Source organism: Corythoichthys intestinalis, chromosome 15 (genome assembly GCF_030265065.1).
Source record: "Corythoichthys intestinalis isolate RoL2023-P3 chromosome 15, ASM3026506v1, whole genome shotgun sequence".
NCBI lineage: Eukaryota > Metazoa > Chordata > Actinopteri > Syngnathiformes > Syngnathidae > Corythoichthys > Corythoichthys intestinalis.
The window spans coordinates 53,979,758-53,997,033 of record NC_080409.1 but is presented as its reverse complement, the minus strand read 5'-3'; the positions used below and the strand labels follow the sequence as shown (position 1 = coordinate 53,997,033).

Here is a 17,276-nt window from a genome sequence, read left to right as displayed (position 1 = left end):
GCAGACCGACATTGAATAAATCGTTGCTTTTCCATCAAAATCATCAGTATGGTTGACGTAGAAATTTTCGACGTCAAGTGACGTTGAAACAACGTTGTTCTATGCAGGGCTGTCAACAGACTTGCAGGGGCCCGGGGACAAGAGATCCCCTGCCACCGGCTTGTCACGACAACATACACAGTACTTTTAACTCTATGCAAGCAATGACAGTGTAAATTTTCAAATTATTTAATTTAAAATGGACAGTTAAATTCAACAGACCGTAATGTGATTTGACCCAATATAAAGAAATGATTTCCATCAATTGTCCCATGTAGGCTACAATACAATACAACTGAGAGTGCTATGCCTGCCTGCTAAGCAACAAAACAGTTGCCTGGCACGGCCAGACTGTTCTGTGTTTTGCAAACACTGAGAGTATAATCTTGGACCCAGCCCATTAACGGCCTCTCGAGCAAGTACAAAATCAATCGACAAATCAGATTCGTTTATTTGCGTGACGTATTCTTAACGAGCAACGTCACTCTTCCGCGTCGGAAGTCGTCTCCACAAAAACACAGATCCAATCCACGGTAAAATCAGTTTTAAATGACCAAAAACACATCGACACATGTCATTGACAACAGTCTGTCTCGTGCTAGCCATGTTGAATAAACTCCGCTCTCCTCGTAATTTTTACTTCCGCGCGCAAGTCCCTCGTACCGCCCGTCGCTGATTGGTCCACTCCGCTGTCTGTTTGCTGTGGCAAATTTTATCCGCTTAATGGTGGCCAGACTCAATCGCTGGAACAGCGGTGAGTTTGGAGTACCAGGCTAACAAAACAGCATACCTGTCAACCCGAGCCCGTTGGCAATCTTACAAATAGTGACGTATGCCCTTACAAATTGGTGACTAATCTTACAGCGTTTTATATAGCGTGCAATATGAAACAAAAATAAAACTCAATTTTTGAGGTAATATGAATTTGTTGGTAGTATTGTCACATATAACCAGGTGGAATCAAAAAACAATATATTCAGCTACATCATGATTACTAAAATTTAACTGTGACTTTTGGTATAATTGTATGTTGCACTTTTGGCAATTTCTGTCATGTCTTTTGATGGCTGCACTTCAGCTCACAGTTCAGTTTAACTCGAAGGTAGTTCGTTAGTGTGTCCAATTATAAATTCACAAGGTCAATTGATAAAATGAACTGACCCATGCAGTCTTTGAGTCAAGGAACATTTCTTTTGCTAATTCTGAGAAGTGATCAGCAATAGTTGAGGGCAAATTGTGTTCGGCAACAAACTGGCAGAATAAAATCTCCGCTTTCGTCAATTTTCATTCTGCAGACTGCATCTTTATGACCAGTGTTGTAAATCTTACTTTTAAAAAGTTATTATTTCAGTTTCAAATTACTTCTCCCAAAAGTAATTGAGTAACTCATTTACCTGAATGTAAGAGTCATTAGTTACTTGGCAAAGTAACTGGTGTTACCTTTCATGTTGTTTTTTCTGAGTAACCTTTGCTATGTTTCCCAGCTTGTTTTTGTTCTCGTGTGTTAATGTTGGTTTGCCATCATTTGTTCTGTCTGTTCTCGTCCTTTATATGTATGCATATGTAGAAAATTTTTAAAAAGACCAAGACGAAAATTAAAAGGGCAGTGCCAGTTAGCCTGCAAAATCCTCTTGAAAAAAAACCCAACTCGATTCACCACTTTATATTTTTCATATTTTTTTATTCAATCTACCCCCACCCTCTCACACACATAAACGTGCGACAGACAGGCACACGCATTTATTTGCCAAATTCAATCACTACAATTTAAAGATGCTATACTAAAATAATACACAACACACTAAAGAATATTTATCAATTTATCAAAGTTGCAAACACACATCACATCACAAAAGAACTTTGAGCAAAATATGACTAGCAGTGGGATCCCAGGAGTAAGCCTTCCTAAATAGTGTAATAAAGCTGGGGCATAATGAAAACAAGACACGATTACAAAGCAACATTGGCTCACTCATCTCTAGCTGCCATCGGTCAGCTCTTGTGATATATGCAGGTGCCGCAGGTGCACTCGGTGTGGTTTCTCAGCATAAGGCCACTCACAACAACCTGTAGGATAAATAAACAAGCAATATTACTGATGTTTGTGATGTCGTGCCTGACTTTGATGCAGATAGTCTATTCAGTCATGGTGGGAGTCTGATTGGTTGTACGGTTCTCCTCTAAATGTTTTTTTGACTGGTGAGCAATTCACAGTGTACCCTGGCTCTCGCCCAAAGCTTGTAGCGCTAAATGGCCATATCAATGAATAAGAGTTTTTGAATGGGCTGGTATTTTGTGTCAATTTCCTGTGTTGTTAGGCGTTAATGTTCTTCAAATTCAGTTGAAATATGGTTCACTTTGCAGGATAACAGAATCCAGGAGCGAGACTCACGAAACGGCCGCCCCGAGAGGCTCCGCCTGTCTCGGCCAGTCACTCTCACGCGGTACGTTCAGCAACCTCATGCAGAACACAGTTGCCACTTTACAACCCGATTCTGTGTAACAAATGCAACTGCTTAGCGCAGCACAACAACATTTGGCCATGGCTAATCGTCTGTCATCTTGCCATTGTTGATTTTGAACAGTGTCCGCGCTGTACTTCTGCTTCCAAGGATGCCCTGCATGTACTGTCACAGCTTAGAGCATCACAGCGCCACACTTAGACGCTGCACGTAAAGTAGCAAAAGCGCACCATGCTACGGTTGCATTCACAAGCAAAGCAGGGTGCGTTTAAAGTGGCAGCAGGGCCGAGAACCAAAAGTGTTATTTGCCATGTGGTGAAATGGATTTTGCCATGTGGCATTTTTTTTATTGCCATGTGGCAAATGTGGCTTTTTTTTTTGCCATGTGGAATTTTTTTGCAATGTGGCAAAATGGATTTTGACATATGGCATTTTTTTTTGCCATGTGGCAAAATGGATTTTCGTTTGTCGCATTTTTTTGGGTGGGGGGGGGGGTATATGGCATTTTTGAAGGGTAAATGGCAGCCACACATGTTTTTCTGCCATTTAATATGACTGCAAAATTTGGACGTGCATAGCCATCAATGGCATAGCATGACTTGGGTGTCAGTTGAATGTCATTGCATTCTAATGTAAAGTATGTGGTAAAAAAATCACAACCACACGTTTTTCTTCCATTTAAATTGAATGGAAAATTTGGACGTGCATATCCGTCAATGGCATGAACGTTCATGGTCTGTGAAACTGCCATATACCCTCAAAATTGCCACCCCCCCCAAAAAAATGCCACAAACCAAAATACATTTTGCCACATACAAAAAAAAAAATACAACATATGTCAAAATCCATTTTGCTACATTGCAAAAAAATGCCAAATGGCAAAATCAAATTTGCCACATAGCAAAAAAATGAAACTATGCAAAATACATTTTGCCACATACCCAATAAAATGCAACGTGTCAAAATCCATTTTGCTACATGGCAAAATAAATGCCAAGTTGCAAAATCAAATTTGCCACATGGCAAAAAAAAAATGCCACATGGCAAAAAAAAATAAAATAAAATACAACATGGCAAAATCCATTTTGCCACATGGCAAAAAAGTGCCACATGGCAAAAAAAATGTCACCTGGCAAAATCCATTTTGCCACGTGGTGGCAAAATCCATTTGCCACGTGGCAGCAAAAAAATGCCACATGGCAAAACCAATTTTGCCAGATGGCAAAAAAAAATGCCACATGGCAAAAAAAAAAAGTCACCTGGCAAAATCCATTTTGCCACATGGTAGCAAAATCCATTTTGCCACATGGCAAAAAAATGCCACATGGGCAAAATCCATTTTGCCACATGGCAAAAAAAAATGCCACATGGCAAAATCCATTTTGCCACATGGCAAATACCACTTTTGGTTCTCGCTGTCTCTATGAAACGGACCGAAACCCACAATTTTTGAGCTGAACACAGTTTGGCTGTTTGCTCTGAACTAGAGTTCGGATGCGCGTTCACATTTACAAAACGAAGAGAAAAAGAACTCAAACAGTGCTCGTGTGAAAGCGCCCTTAGTCTTTCATTAATTTAACAAGCGTACTTTTCACTCGAGCCCACAGAAAACCCAAGCAAAGATTTAAATCCCTGAACTTCTCACCTGTGAGGCAGATATGTTAACTGCCTAAAAAATAAAGAGCAATACTTTCAATGGTAAATGAACTTCCAATTATTTATTATTATGATAATTACACCACATGTAATTATCTTTTTTTTATTCCTAAAAAGACGGTTGGGATTGAGCCAAATGATATGAGTATATTTATAAATAGCTTTCACAATGTTACTATTACTCTGTAATGAAATTTCCCACTCACTCGCGCATTTAATTACCTCGTGGCTCTTGCTCGCAATGCAGCACGCTGCCTCTGAGGTGATATTCTTTGGGTTCAACATTTGCATCTTTTTATCCAGAGGTGTCGGATAAGCCTTGGAGAAGCAGCAGCCCTTACACTGATAGACCCCCTTGAAAAGCCCGCTCGGTTTTAGCGAGCACTCCTCACATCCGACTGGAGAAAGTCATGAAATTCAGAAGGTTGGCGGTTCATAAATCTGACTCATTTGAGTCAGTATTTCCTGTAAAGACCTCGTTTCAACTCACCGTGCGAGAAGTCCAAGTCGTTATAAGAATCGGCCATGTACATAAGAGATGACAACAGGAGAAGAATTGGTCCGACGGATTTCACCGATCCCATCAAGGCTGCAGCGGCTATCTAATCACACAGAGACAAATACACGCTTTACTCTCAGACGAGTTCGACTTTATCCCATCCTTGAACATAATGTTATAGACTTATTATACTACCATTGTCAGCGTTGAAGTCTTCCCTTTGGAGTATCTCTGCTCAGGATGACTTTCTGATGATGTCCTGCCTTTCTCCATCTGTTTTATACCTGTCTGCCACTGTTTTCCACCACTTCCTGGATTAAGTGAAACCTGACAACCTTATCTTTCATCTGTCTCACCGTCCACGATGACCTACTAAATAATCCCTGGAAAGCATGGAGAGATAAGAACGATCACTGAATGTCCACCTCATATTCTTCCATGATGGTCGCTGGAATTTGTTCTTTTGTTACCTGGTTACTAATGGGTGGTTTTAGAATGAGATGGACTAGAGCAAGGATCGACAAGCCGCGTGGCCTCTGATGCGGCTACCTTAAACTAGCAGTATGGCCCTCAGTTTTGTGTAACGTGAATGCAATACGACCGAATGGCAGATAAAATAGATCGTAATTTTCAGATGATAAAACGCAACTTTTTTCCTTCATTTTGAATCCAGCGCCTTATAGTCCAATGCGGCTTATTTGTTGATTTATCTGGGTTAATAGCAAACACTTTATTTGACAGCGACGTCATAAGACCGTCATAATTATGACATGACACTATCATGGGCACTACTCAATGCTTATGGCAGATGTCATTAAGTGTCATCCAGCAATTATGTCACTAACTCCATTTATGTCCAGCTCGGATCTCTTACATCCATTCAAAAGAGAGATACAGTAGTATGAAAAAGTATCTGAACCTTTTGAAATTTCTCACATTTCTGCATAAAATCCCCATCAAATGTGATCTGATCTTTGTCTAAATCACACAGATGAAAATACAGTGTCTGCCTTAACTAAAACCACATAAATACTTATAGGTTTTTATTAGGACTGTCAAACGATTAAAATTTTTCATCGAGTTAATCACAGCTTCAAAATGAATTAATCGTAATTCAAACCATCTATAAAATATGCCATATATTTCTGTAAATTATTCTTGGAATGGAAAGATAAGACACAAGACGGACAGTATTTGATACTGCCAATGGGGCAGTGTATCAAATACTTGTTCTCCCCACTGTAAGTACTGTATTTGTTTATTATAACAATAAATCAACAAGATGGCATTAACATTATTAGCATTCTCTTAAAGTGATCCATAGATAGAAAGACTTGTAGTTCTTAAAAGATAATTGTTAGTACAAGTTATAGAAATTTTATATTAAAACCCCTCTCAATGTTTTCGTTTTATTAAAATTTGTAAAATTTTCAACCAAAAAATAAACTAGTAGCTCGCCATTGTTGATGTCAATAATTACACCATGCTCACTCATGGTACTAACCCATAAAATCAGTTGGACCCAAACGCCAGCAGAGGGCGCCAAACACAAAAAAAAAAACAAGTAACAAGCGGACATTACACCGTACTGTCATTTTAATGTGTTTGAGCGGGGCATGTGCGTTAATTGCGTCAAATATTTTAATGGGAGTAATAAAAAAATAAAAAATTACCGCCCATTAACGCGATAATTTTGACAGCCCTAGTTTTTATATACTAATGAGGATAGCATGCAAACAATGACAGAACGGGGAAAAATAAGTAAGTGAACCCTCTGCCTAAGGAGACTTACCGTAAAGAGCAATTGAAACCATTTTTTACCAAATATTTTAAGTCAGGTGTGTGCCCAATCACTGATGAGTGCTTTAAAGCTGCACGGGCCAGGCTGATCTGCAGCTACAGGAAGCGTCCGGTTGAAGTTATTGTTGCCAAAAGGAGGGAACACAAAATATTAAATGTGATGGTTCACTTACTTATTTTTTCCACTTCTGTCATTGTTTGCGTAGTATCCTCATTAAGATATGAAACCTATAAATGTTTGGTTGGTTTTAGTTGAAGCAGACAGTTTTTTCATCTGTGTGATTTTGACAAAGATCAGCTCACATTTGATTGTGATTTTATGCACAAATGTGAGAAATTCCAAAAGGTTCAATACTTTTTCATACCTCTGTAATTTGCCGGATAACACAGAATTTTTTCGCATTCAAAAACTTTTTTTCTATGATTTTTCTTTTTTTGTTTGAAGTGATTTTTCTTTTGAAAAAAAAATTTTTTTTGATTGAATAATAAAGACACAAATGTCTGAGCCAAAATGTGGCCCAAACGCAAAACAACATTACTTCAATCAAAAAGGTTACTTCAACAACAACAAAAATTGATGTCAATCCAAAAAAAAAAAAAATTCAAAGAAAAATAGCTTTCACATGCATTTTTTTTTTAGTTTCAATTTTATTTTTGCATTCAAACAAATTTTTGTGTGTGACTTTTTTTTATTGAAAAAATACATTTTGATTGAAGCAACCTTTTTTTTTTTTTTTTTTTTTTTTATTGAAGCAATTTTTTTCTGGATCGAATAATGAAGACACAAATCTACCTCCATGTAGCTCCGCCCAGGGGATACAATTTTTGACTGGGGTAACTACATTGGCACGACACCGGCGGGCGTACCATATTCAATGAATGACGATCTTGGCGAAATGTATAGCCTAAGCAGCCTAATTTGGAATTCTGGAATGATGGGAAACCAAAAAAAAAATGCTCATTTTCAACTTATTATTATAAATATTCTTGTAAGTTAATTTTATTGCTGACACTGCGTTATGGGGTCATCAACATGTTGAAAAGTCAAAAGTCAAACTCCGCCTATGGTTTTCGTCAAAGATGACAACAACGAAAATATTTTGTCAACAAACACTTTTTTCATGACGAGACGATAACGAGCTACTGAACTGTTTTGGGAGACTAAAAAATATCGAGATGAATGCCAGTGTTCGTCAAAGTTCCATTTATATACAAGTTTAGATAATGAATGTATCTTTATGCAAACCAACAGAGTATTATATACTTCTCTTTACGATTTAAGTGTCCTGGACTCAACTCCCTGTCACAGCCAAGGCAATGCGTTTGTGTGATTTGATTTAATGTTAGAATTGTCCGAGATGTCTTATTTTACCCTCTTGTGTTTTATTGTCTTGTTTTTTAAAATACACAGAATACCATATGGATGGAGTTGAGGGCAATGCAATAGCATAGTAGACATTTGGGAGGAGTATTTTTTCAATTCCATGCTCTTCAAAGAGAGACACAACCTGCGACCATCATCAAGCATCGATAACAAACCTCTGAAGATGATGTCACAGACAGCTAAGAGCTCTCTTTGAGACTTTGCTGTGCATCAAAGTTAACATTCACGCTCACATTTTACCTTTGAATGTTTGCTGCTTTAGACGAAACAAAGCGAATATTTTACATTCGTGTCCTACGGAGCACCTAAAGGGACATCGACAGAAATAAAATAAATTTAAACCATCTGGTGCGCACTAGAAACAATCTGGTAAACATTAGCATTATATAGCATTTAAGCAAGCGGACTTTTGCTATAAAAGTTAACCAGTTGTTCTTTTGTTGTACCTAGATCCTCATTTATTCATTTTTTATGTATTGTTTGAGGTGCTAGTTGAGTCCAAGATTGAAGTAGAGCTCAACTAAATCCTGGATTATCATCGGAGCATGCTGAAACAGCTGTGCCTGATGCGTGCTTGAGCTTAGCCTCAAACGATATAAAGAAATAAATAAAATACGATCTAAGTATAACAAAAGAACAATTAGCTAACTTGCATAGCAAAAGTTTGCTAGGTTAAATCAGGGGTCCCCAAACTTTTTCCTGTGAGGGCCACATAACTTTTCCCTTCTCTGATGAGGGGGCGGGTCAGTTTGTAACAGAAAAAGTGTGACAATTGCAGGAGTGCCTAAATGTAAAAACAGATTTTTTTTTTTCAGAAAACCACAATCAAATAACCCTTTCTGGATTCTTCACGGAACAAAAGTAAATATAATATAATATGATATAATATAATAGTAACACTATTTATTAAATAGATAATAACTAGGGCTGTCAAATGATTAGAATTTTTAATCGAGTTAATCACAGCTTAAAAATTAATTAATCGCAATTCAAACCATCTCATAAATATGCCATATTTTTCTGTAAATTATTGTTGGAATGGAAAGATAAGACAAGACTGATATATACATTCAACATACTGTACATAAGTCCTGTATTTGTTTATTATGACAATAAATCCACAAGATGGCATTAACATTATTAACATTCTTTCTGTGAAAAGGATCCACCAATAGAAAGACTTGTCATTCTTAAAGGATAAATGTGAGTTTGTATATTCTGACTAAATATTGCCATCTAGTGTATTTGTTGAGCTTTCAGTAAATGATACTGTAGCGATTTAACCGTTCTGCCCAAATGCATGATGGGAAGTGGAGCAACCATGACTGTGTGTGGTGGCTGCAAATGCTATATCTTCTCTGCGTTGGGTGCAATACAGGGTGTTGTATATTGTACAGTATATTTGTATTTGTTGTGGGAGAGATTTCAAAGCTTTTGCCAATTTAAAGCACTGCCCCAATGAATGCTTGTATCTACTCCACTCCCTTGACGCTGCCTCTTAGTTCTGTTTATAAGTAAACGGCGTCATTGCAGGCTGTTTGCGGCAATGCGTGAGTGCGTTGGTTTGCGCATGCGTTAACTGCGTTAAATATTTTAACGTGAGAAATTTTTTAAAATTAATTACCGCCCGTTAACGCAATAAATTTGACAGCCCTAATAATAACAACCAAATAACCCTCTCTGGGTTCTTCACAGAAAAAAGCCAGGAAATAAATAACACTATTGGAAAAAAAAAAAAATTGTTCAGGGTGCCGGACCAAATGTGGAGGCGGGCCGTAGTTTGGGGACCACAGGGTTAAATGCTGTATATTGCTCATGTTTACTAGCTTGTTTCTGGTGCGCACCACATACTATCTGGTGTGTGCCAGATGGTTTAAATTGATTTCATTTCTGTCAGTGTCCCTTTAGGGGCTCCGTAGTGCCCTCTCCAAACATTAATGTCTTTTTATTTTTGAACAACTCTGTTCTATCCTTCACTGTAAATAGACTTCATCCAAAAGTTTATTTTGAGTTCACCTGTGGTCGGTTTTCGGTGTTTTATAAATGACGGGTCAAAACTGCAAATATGAATGAAATTTCCATCCAAAGGCCAATTGAACATTTTTTAATGACCAAGGTAGTGTTTACATAAAAACCATAAAGTTCAGTCATATTTTCAATCATATTTTGATTTCTTTTCACTTAGGAAATAAAATTGAATCTTGTAATGAGACCAAATGTGAATTTAAAATAACAATGCAACGTTAAAAAAAAACCAAAAAAAAAATAGCACTAAAGCTCCAGTCTCACACCATATTTCACTACTTTGGCTCTTTAAAATGGTGCACCGTACTATATAAGAACTTGTGAATAAACAGAAAGACACATGATTGCCTTTGAGAGGTCTGCATCTGCCGGATCCCCAGTGTCTGAAATGTCAAGGATTAATATGAATTTATTTTGTTTCTCTTGACCAAAGAACTTTCATCCCACGCGCTTAGTTGTTGGGCTGATAAATCCCATGGCTTTTAATTTAATTAACAACGAGTAAAAAGACCTTTTTTTGAAGCACTTGTGTGCGGGTGGTGCGGTTCAGTGGTGGCGCAGTCGCAGTGTTGTTTGACGACAACGAAAATATTTCGTCAATGAACATTTTTCATGACGATGACGAGCTAAAAAAGTGCTTCGGGAGACTAAAACAACGAGATAAATTCCAGTTTTTGTCTGACAAGACAAGAACGAGAAGAAAATGCGCAATAGTTTCTGACACACGTGTTCATAATGTTTGACATTTTATGTGCAGTTAGCTTGCTTCCATCGTAGCAGTGTCTGGTTGTGTCACTCGTGACGTGCTGCGCCCCTCACCTCCTTTCCGACTCACTGGTGGGTCTTCTCCGGCCTCCATGCAGGCTTGCACACACGGTAAAATTTGTTTCCATGGCCAGTGAGAGTATGCAATGTTGCTATAGCCTTTAAAATGCGTATGACACCAAAAAGCATGTTTACCGGTATTTCATATTTGACTCTGTGTTTTATGCTCCTGAATGAAATGGACCGCTTGGATGTGTGTGGAAGCGATCGTTTTATATATTAAATTTTTGAATCCCGCGCCATGGAAATGAGTAACCGGCTCTAGTCTCGGGTTTAGAACGAATGCGAATGTGACGGCACCCGGGTCAGCATCTCACAATACAGCATTGCTTTATAGCATGCAGATGGGCTGCGGATTCAGCTGATTTTGCGAATTAATTGGTTTATTTTTCACATCACGCCAGCCAAGCGGCTGCAGGCTTTTGTAGCTGCACCAGGGAGAGGCTTGTGGGCCTTTTTTGGGTTTCAGAAAGTTCCCGTTCACCCCCAGATCGGCCAAGACAAGTGTGCGACAACTGTGGAACCACTGGACTTACGAGGAAGTGACTATACATCGTATTTTGTATTATGTCAAATACTTGGATTGCGGCACACGTTTTAATATGGAGGTGGCTGACATTTTGTGGCTGACTGTCCACCGAGAATACCACTCGGCCGATGACTTGTTTGCACACCCCGTTTTCTCTGACTTATTGCTCTCTTCGTATGCCCGGTGTTCTGTCAAATTTTCCACCCCATCAGAAATTGCAACTTTGTGTTAAAAATGGCCGCGAATACAGCGATTACAAAGTAAACACGACAAACTAATAAAGGACTATTTACTTAAGTTTGATCATGGACAGACATGTCGAAAAGCTGCACAACAACTACACGCCGCTCTCTGTTAACGTCTTCGCCGTGTAGTGAAGCATTATTTTACGCCATATTCGTGTTGACCATGTGGGAGCTACATGCTCCTCCGACGTCGGCCGGTTTGTCCGGCGGTACTCCGGCTGCTTCCCCGGCAAGCTCGCCAGTCCGTAGCAGAGGAACAGGCTGTAACTTGCTCGCCGCTGGGCAGGTTGCCGATCGGCGAAGAAAATTGACAACCCCACCACCGTGTGACATGACCCGGGCTAGTTTTGTGTGATTTATTGCTTCGAAAAGCGAAAATAAGACTGAGACGTCACTCGATTTGGGTTAGCATGTCGGCTAGATGTCACGCCTCTTGGTTTGTTTACATTCTCCGAAGTCGGGACAGGGAAATGACAAAAGCCGGACTAACTACGGTGGCATAAAATATCGTTCGGGAGGTGCGACAGTAAAGGTGAAGTCGACAGTTTTGACCATTATGGAATCATTTTGCCATGTTGTACTGTATAAATGCATTTTTATTAGGGTTGTTCCGATCATGTTTTTTTGCTCCCGAGCTGATCCCGACCGTTTTAGTATCTGCCAATCTCGATATGTCCCGATCCAATTGCTTTTTTTTTGCTCCCGATTCAATTCCAATCATTCCCGAAAATGTTTCCCGATCATATACATTTTGGCAATGCATTAAGAAAAAAATGAATAAAACTCGGACAAATATATACATTCAACATACAGTACATAAGTACTATATTTGTTGATTATGACAATAAATCCTCAAGATAGCATTTACATTATTAACATTCTTTCTGTGAGAGGGATCCCCGGATAGAAAGACTTGTATTTCTTAAAGGATAAATGTGACTTTGTATATTGTGACTAAATATTGCCATCTAGTGTATTTGTTGAGCTTTCAGTAAATGATACTGTAGCCATTTAACTGTTCTGCCCAAATGCATGATGGGAAGTGCAACCATGACTGTGCGTAGTGGTACCAATTGATATATCTTCTCTGCGTTGAGAAATAACATAGGGTGTTGAGAAAAAGATTAATTACTACCTTACTTAATTACTACATTTCTAAGTGTAGGGAGAGGGATTGTAAGGCTTTAGCCAATTTAAAAAGGCTCCAAAGGCTGCCAAAATTCACTCTACTCATTTTACGCTGACTTTTAGCTCATATATATATATATATATTATATTTATTAGGTAAAACGGTGCCATTACAGATTGAACGTGGCAATGCGTGAGTGGGTCGTGCAGTGCATGCGTTAATTGCTTAAATACTTTAACGTGATACATTTTTTTAAAAAAATTAACGGGATAAATTTGATAACCCTACCTTAAGCCTAAACTAAAGACTCTGGATGATAGTAACATATTATGTCTGTAACGTTAAATACAATTAGAAAATGATTTAATTAAAAAATATATATATTTTAAAAAGGCATGTCCGATATTTTTTTCGCCGATTCCGATACCTTGAAAATGATGTGATGGGACCCGGATGCCGACGATCGGGACATCTCTAATTTTTATTATTTCATATTCCATTTAGCACAAGACTTATTTGTCATGGCTGTACCATTTATTTTGCAAATGGGGAAAATACTTCGATAAAAACAATATCCTGTAAAAAAATTGGAGTAGAGACTGAAACAATGACATTTTGCGGCTTTCTTCGTCGCATTTTCCTCATTCTGAATAATACCCCCTCAATGGGCTGCATACTAAATCAGATGAATCGTGACTCCGCTGACGTCCTCCACCTGTTGGGGATGCGAGAGCCCTATAATGGTAGGCGTGGCTAGACGGCAAATTAAAAGAATAATTTCTCGTCATCTGTGCTTTGCCAAATTGTTGTATATAGTCGAATCGTCTCAAAATATAATTCACATAATAATGCTATTTAAGACCTTTTTAAAATCCTGTCGTACGCACTTTAAGGGAAGTGACTCACTGTGATGTCATTATTTTAGCAACTTGCGTGTTACTTCCTGTAAATTTGGGGGTATCCTTGGGTCACATTTTTATCATTTACTGTTGGGGCATTTTCTAGTGAAGGAGATGGTACCTTTTCTCGTAGGCACCGTCTAACTGTTTGCATTATTCTAACACACTTAATATAATCAATCAGGGAATAGTATCGTTTCTCGTATTTACTTTTTGACTCTTTATTACTCTAATGCACCCAATATAAGATAAATAGCACTTATACCATAGTTTAAGGAAAACGAGCAGAATATAGGGCATAAGAGATACATGACACTTTATTATCACGGAAGCCCAACGTGTGAGTCATGCAACTGACTGAGCAAGATTGACGCTGACACCTACAAGCCCACGTCTGCACGACCAACTCTCGCAATCAGTTCTCCCGGACAGTCCAGAAAAAAAATCGCGGGACGTCCTGTCCCAAAACAAGAAACACCGGAGAACGCCCGATATCCAACTGATAACACAACTTACAAGACTCCAAGCGTCCCTTTGACGCTGAGGTGACAAAAACCACAACCCTTGTTGCCCTGACAACAGTAACTCCCGAATCCTCCTGTCTAATCCACAAACAAACAATCCTAAACAACGCCCAAACGCACCCTTCTCCCTGCCCACGCCCCGCCCCGCGAGAGCCTTCAAAAGACTGAATATTTAACTAACCATGGTCATTTTTCTAGGGAACCTTTTGTTGACTTATGATATGGTGACCCTGAATCCTCGCCTGGGTCTGTCGCTATTTTGCCTTGCCGTTTGATCGCTGTCGACCTGAATAAATTGTCGTTGGATCTGCGCCAGTGCAGGTCTGGCGGTTCGTCTGGCGTGATACCGCCGGTCTGGCTAAAGCAAACATGCCCAAAGTCCGGCCTGGGGGCCAAATGCGGCCCGTGGTCAAATTTCATCCGGCCCCCAGCCTCTGTCATAAAATCAATAACGTCTGGCCCGCACACAGACTTAATAAATTGTTCAGAAGTATTGCTACCAGCATATGAAGTAGCTTACACACTAAATGTTGCTCCTCATTCACCCATTACAAGGCAGCAGCACTCTAAGCAACATTACCCCGTGTGACCCTTTACTTCCAATTTCCTAAAATGGCGACAATCAACCAAAAAAGAAAGTTGACTGCGACGGCCGACGCTTCAAGGATAGGTGGAAATTGGACTATTTCTTCACTAAAATACCCAACAACTGTGTCTGCCTCATTTGCAAAGAGATAGTCGCTGTTTTTAAAGAGTTCATTGTGAGGCGATATTACCAAACAAGACATTCTGACGTGTACAACAAGATTACAGGGAAGATACGCAGCGAGAAATTGAAGCAACTTGAAGCTAGTTTAATTTCACAGCAGCAGTATTTCACAAGAGCCCGAGAGTCGAAAGAGAACACAACAAAGGATACAAACAACAACAACAAAGGATAGTTGCGAGATTGTTGAAATTATTAATTGAAAAAAATAATAAAGCAAATGTGATACACAGTATGGCTTGCTAACATTTGCTTAAATATATTGTTCTACGTAAAGGACGTCAGCCAAGGTCGGCCCCTCACATTTTTACCACACCAAATCTGGCCCCCTTTGCAAAAAGTTTGGACACCCCTGGGCTAAGGGGTCAGATTCCTTCACTGGTTAATTCCTGTTGATTTCGGGTCACTTCCTTGGTATCTCACTGGCTGCCATTGACGGCGCTAGATGTTCAATACATTTTGACTTGGAGGGGGCGCATGAATGATGACAACTGCGGACACAAAAGTGAGCCATGTGATGTTTCCCACTGAAATAAAGAAAGAAATCATTGAAAAATATGAGCATGGTGTAGGCGAATAAACTGGAACTGGAATTATGGCTCCGTGTTGACTACGTGCTCCGCAGAACGTCAAAAATAGGACCAAACATACTGGCTGCACACAACTGCAACTGATCTGAAAACGGCAGTTTGGAGAAGGCACCCTTCAAATCACGGAGACCTGGAGCAGTTGGCCGAAGAAGAATGTTCTAAAATTCCAGCAAAGCATTGTAAGAAACTCATTGATGGATACCGGAAGCAGTTGTTCGCAGTTATTTTGTCTAACGGTTGTGATATCAAGTATTAGACTAAGGGTGCCAATACTTTTGTCCGGTCCATTTTTGGAGTCTTGTGTAAAATGATAATGATTTAATTTGTTTTCATTGTATTTTGTTTTTTTTCATTGCAAGCAAAATTAATGAAGATATTCATACCAAAGCATTTGTAATTGCAATCATTTTCTGGGAGAAATTGAGCATTCTCTGACAGAATTGCAGGGGTGCCAATACTTTTAGCCAGCACTGTATATCGTCCCTGCCAATGTTTAGACCAGTGGTGTCCAAACTATTCCACATAGGGCCGCTATAGGTGCTGGATTTCATTCCTACAAAACAAGACGACATCTTTTCACCAATCTGGTGTCTCACAAGTGTAATCAATTGATTGCAGTCAGGTGCTTTTTGTTTTAGCACAAACTTCATTGGTTAAACTCTCTGTGCTCGATTGGTAGGAACAAAAACCAGGACCCATAGCGGCCCTTGAGGACAGGTTTGGACACCCATGGTTTAGACCAAACCTATGCCCTTGGTCCAAAATATTGATTTGAATTAGTCAGCGAAGAGAACAACAGTTTGGACATGTAGGTTATGGTGTCCTGAAAAAACAATGGACCCAACCACACCATTGTGAACATTTTTTTCATTGAAATATAAAGGCAACATCAAAGGCATGCAAATTCAGACAAAATAGGCCTGTTTTAAAGGGTTAAGGTTACAATAAACGCATTAAAATTTCCTATTTATTTATAATTGATTTGTTTTGCTATGTGTAATTGTACCTACAGTATTTATTAAGGATTTACCCATGGGCGTAGGTTTGCATCGGGACAGTAGGGACAAAACACTACCAACTTTTCAGGATGTTCAAATTGTCCCCACCAACTTTTAAGCAACCTTATTTGCGTTATATAATGACTTTATTTATATAGGCCATTTAGATTGTCTCCCGTGTTTTAATTGATGTAATTGACCCCACCATTATTTAGTTAATTATTTTTTTTAGAAGTGTTTTTCAGCCAGCAGCAGCCACTGTAAGAAATGTAAAAGGACTTCAATGTTGTGGAAGTGGGGAACACACCGCTAATTTTGCTACTGAAAGTCCAACATGCATCAGAGTTAGCATAGCATTAAACTGTGTGGCATAACATTAAACTGTGTGAACTTGCTAACCTGCAAAACTCTACCAGGAAGCTGCTTAGAGAAAAGTGTCCTCCTCTATGTGTTTTCTACTGCCGACGTGAAATAAAACTGAGAAATGTATGTGGTCATAAAGCAGCCCACAGGAGCTTTCATCTTTTTATTGAGTTTGGCTGTGCTTGTGGACAAAAGCAGTAGTGTTTTACCTGATGGACAGCTCAATTTTTATTTATTTTTATTATTCCCTGACAAAAAAAGTATTACTATATTTAATTTCTTTAATTAGACAATGTTGAGTGGTCTTAAGACAAATGTTGGTATTTATTTTCTTTTTGTATTCCTGGATAGTTAAGAGATGATTAACAAGCTTTTATTTATTGTGTATGTTAATATTATTTTATTGATGTTCAAATAATGCAATTTAAATTTGCTCATAAAATCCGGACATTTTTTCTGGCAGTTTTCAAAATGTTTATTTAGTAGTTTTTGTCCAGTCAATACAGATTTATTTTGCATTGATAATTACGAATGTCCCTACCA

At 38.8% G+C, this 17,276-nt stretch overlaps 1 protein-coding gene across 3 annotated transcripts in view; it reads right to left on the bottom strand.

The window, feature by feature from the left end:
• Positions 1-1,781: 1,781 nt before the first annotated feature.
• The window catches only part of cga (glycoprotein hormones, alpha polypeptide), a 32,701-nt gene continuing 17,206 nt past the window's right edge, over positions 1,782-17,276 (bottom strand). For 2 of the 3 annotated variants that reach the window (XM_057859300.1, XM_057859302.1), the window contains exons 2-5: positions 4,852-5,039; positions 4,648-4,759; positions 4,380-4,555; positions 1,782-2,106 (exon numbers count right to left, since the gene is read on the bottom strand). In XM_057859300.1, coding sequence (XP_057715283.1) covers positions 2,032-2,106; positions 4,380-4,555; positions 4,648-4,759; positions 4,852-4,929 — 441 coding nt within the window. In that variant the 5' untranslated portion in view covers positions 4,930-5,039 and the 3' untranslated portion in view covers positions 1,782-2,031. Of the gene's footprint in view, positions 2,107-4,379; positions 4,556-4,647; positions 4,760-4,851; positions 5,040-16,769; positions 16,830-17,276 lie in introns of those variants that run through there. The other variant, XM_057859301.1, reaches the window with a different exon arrangement.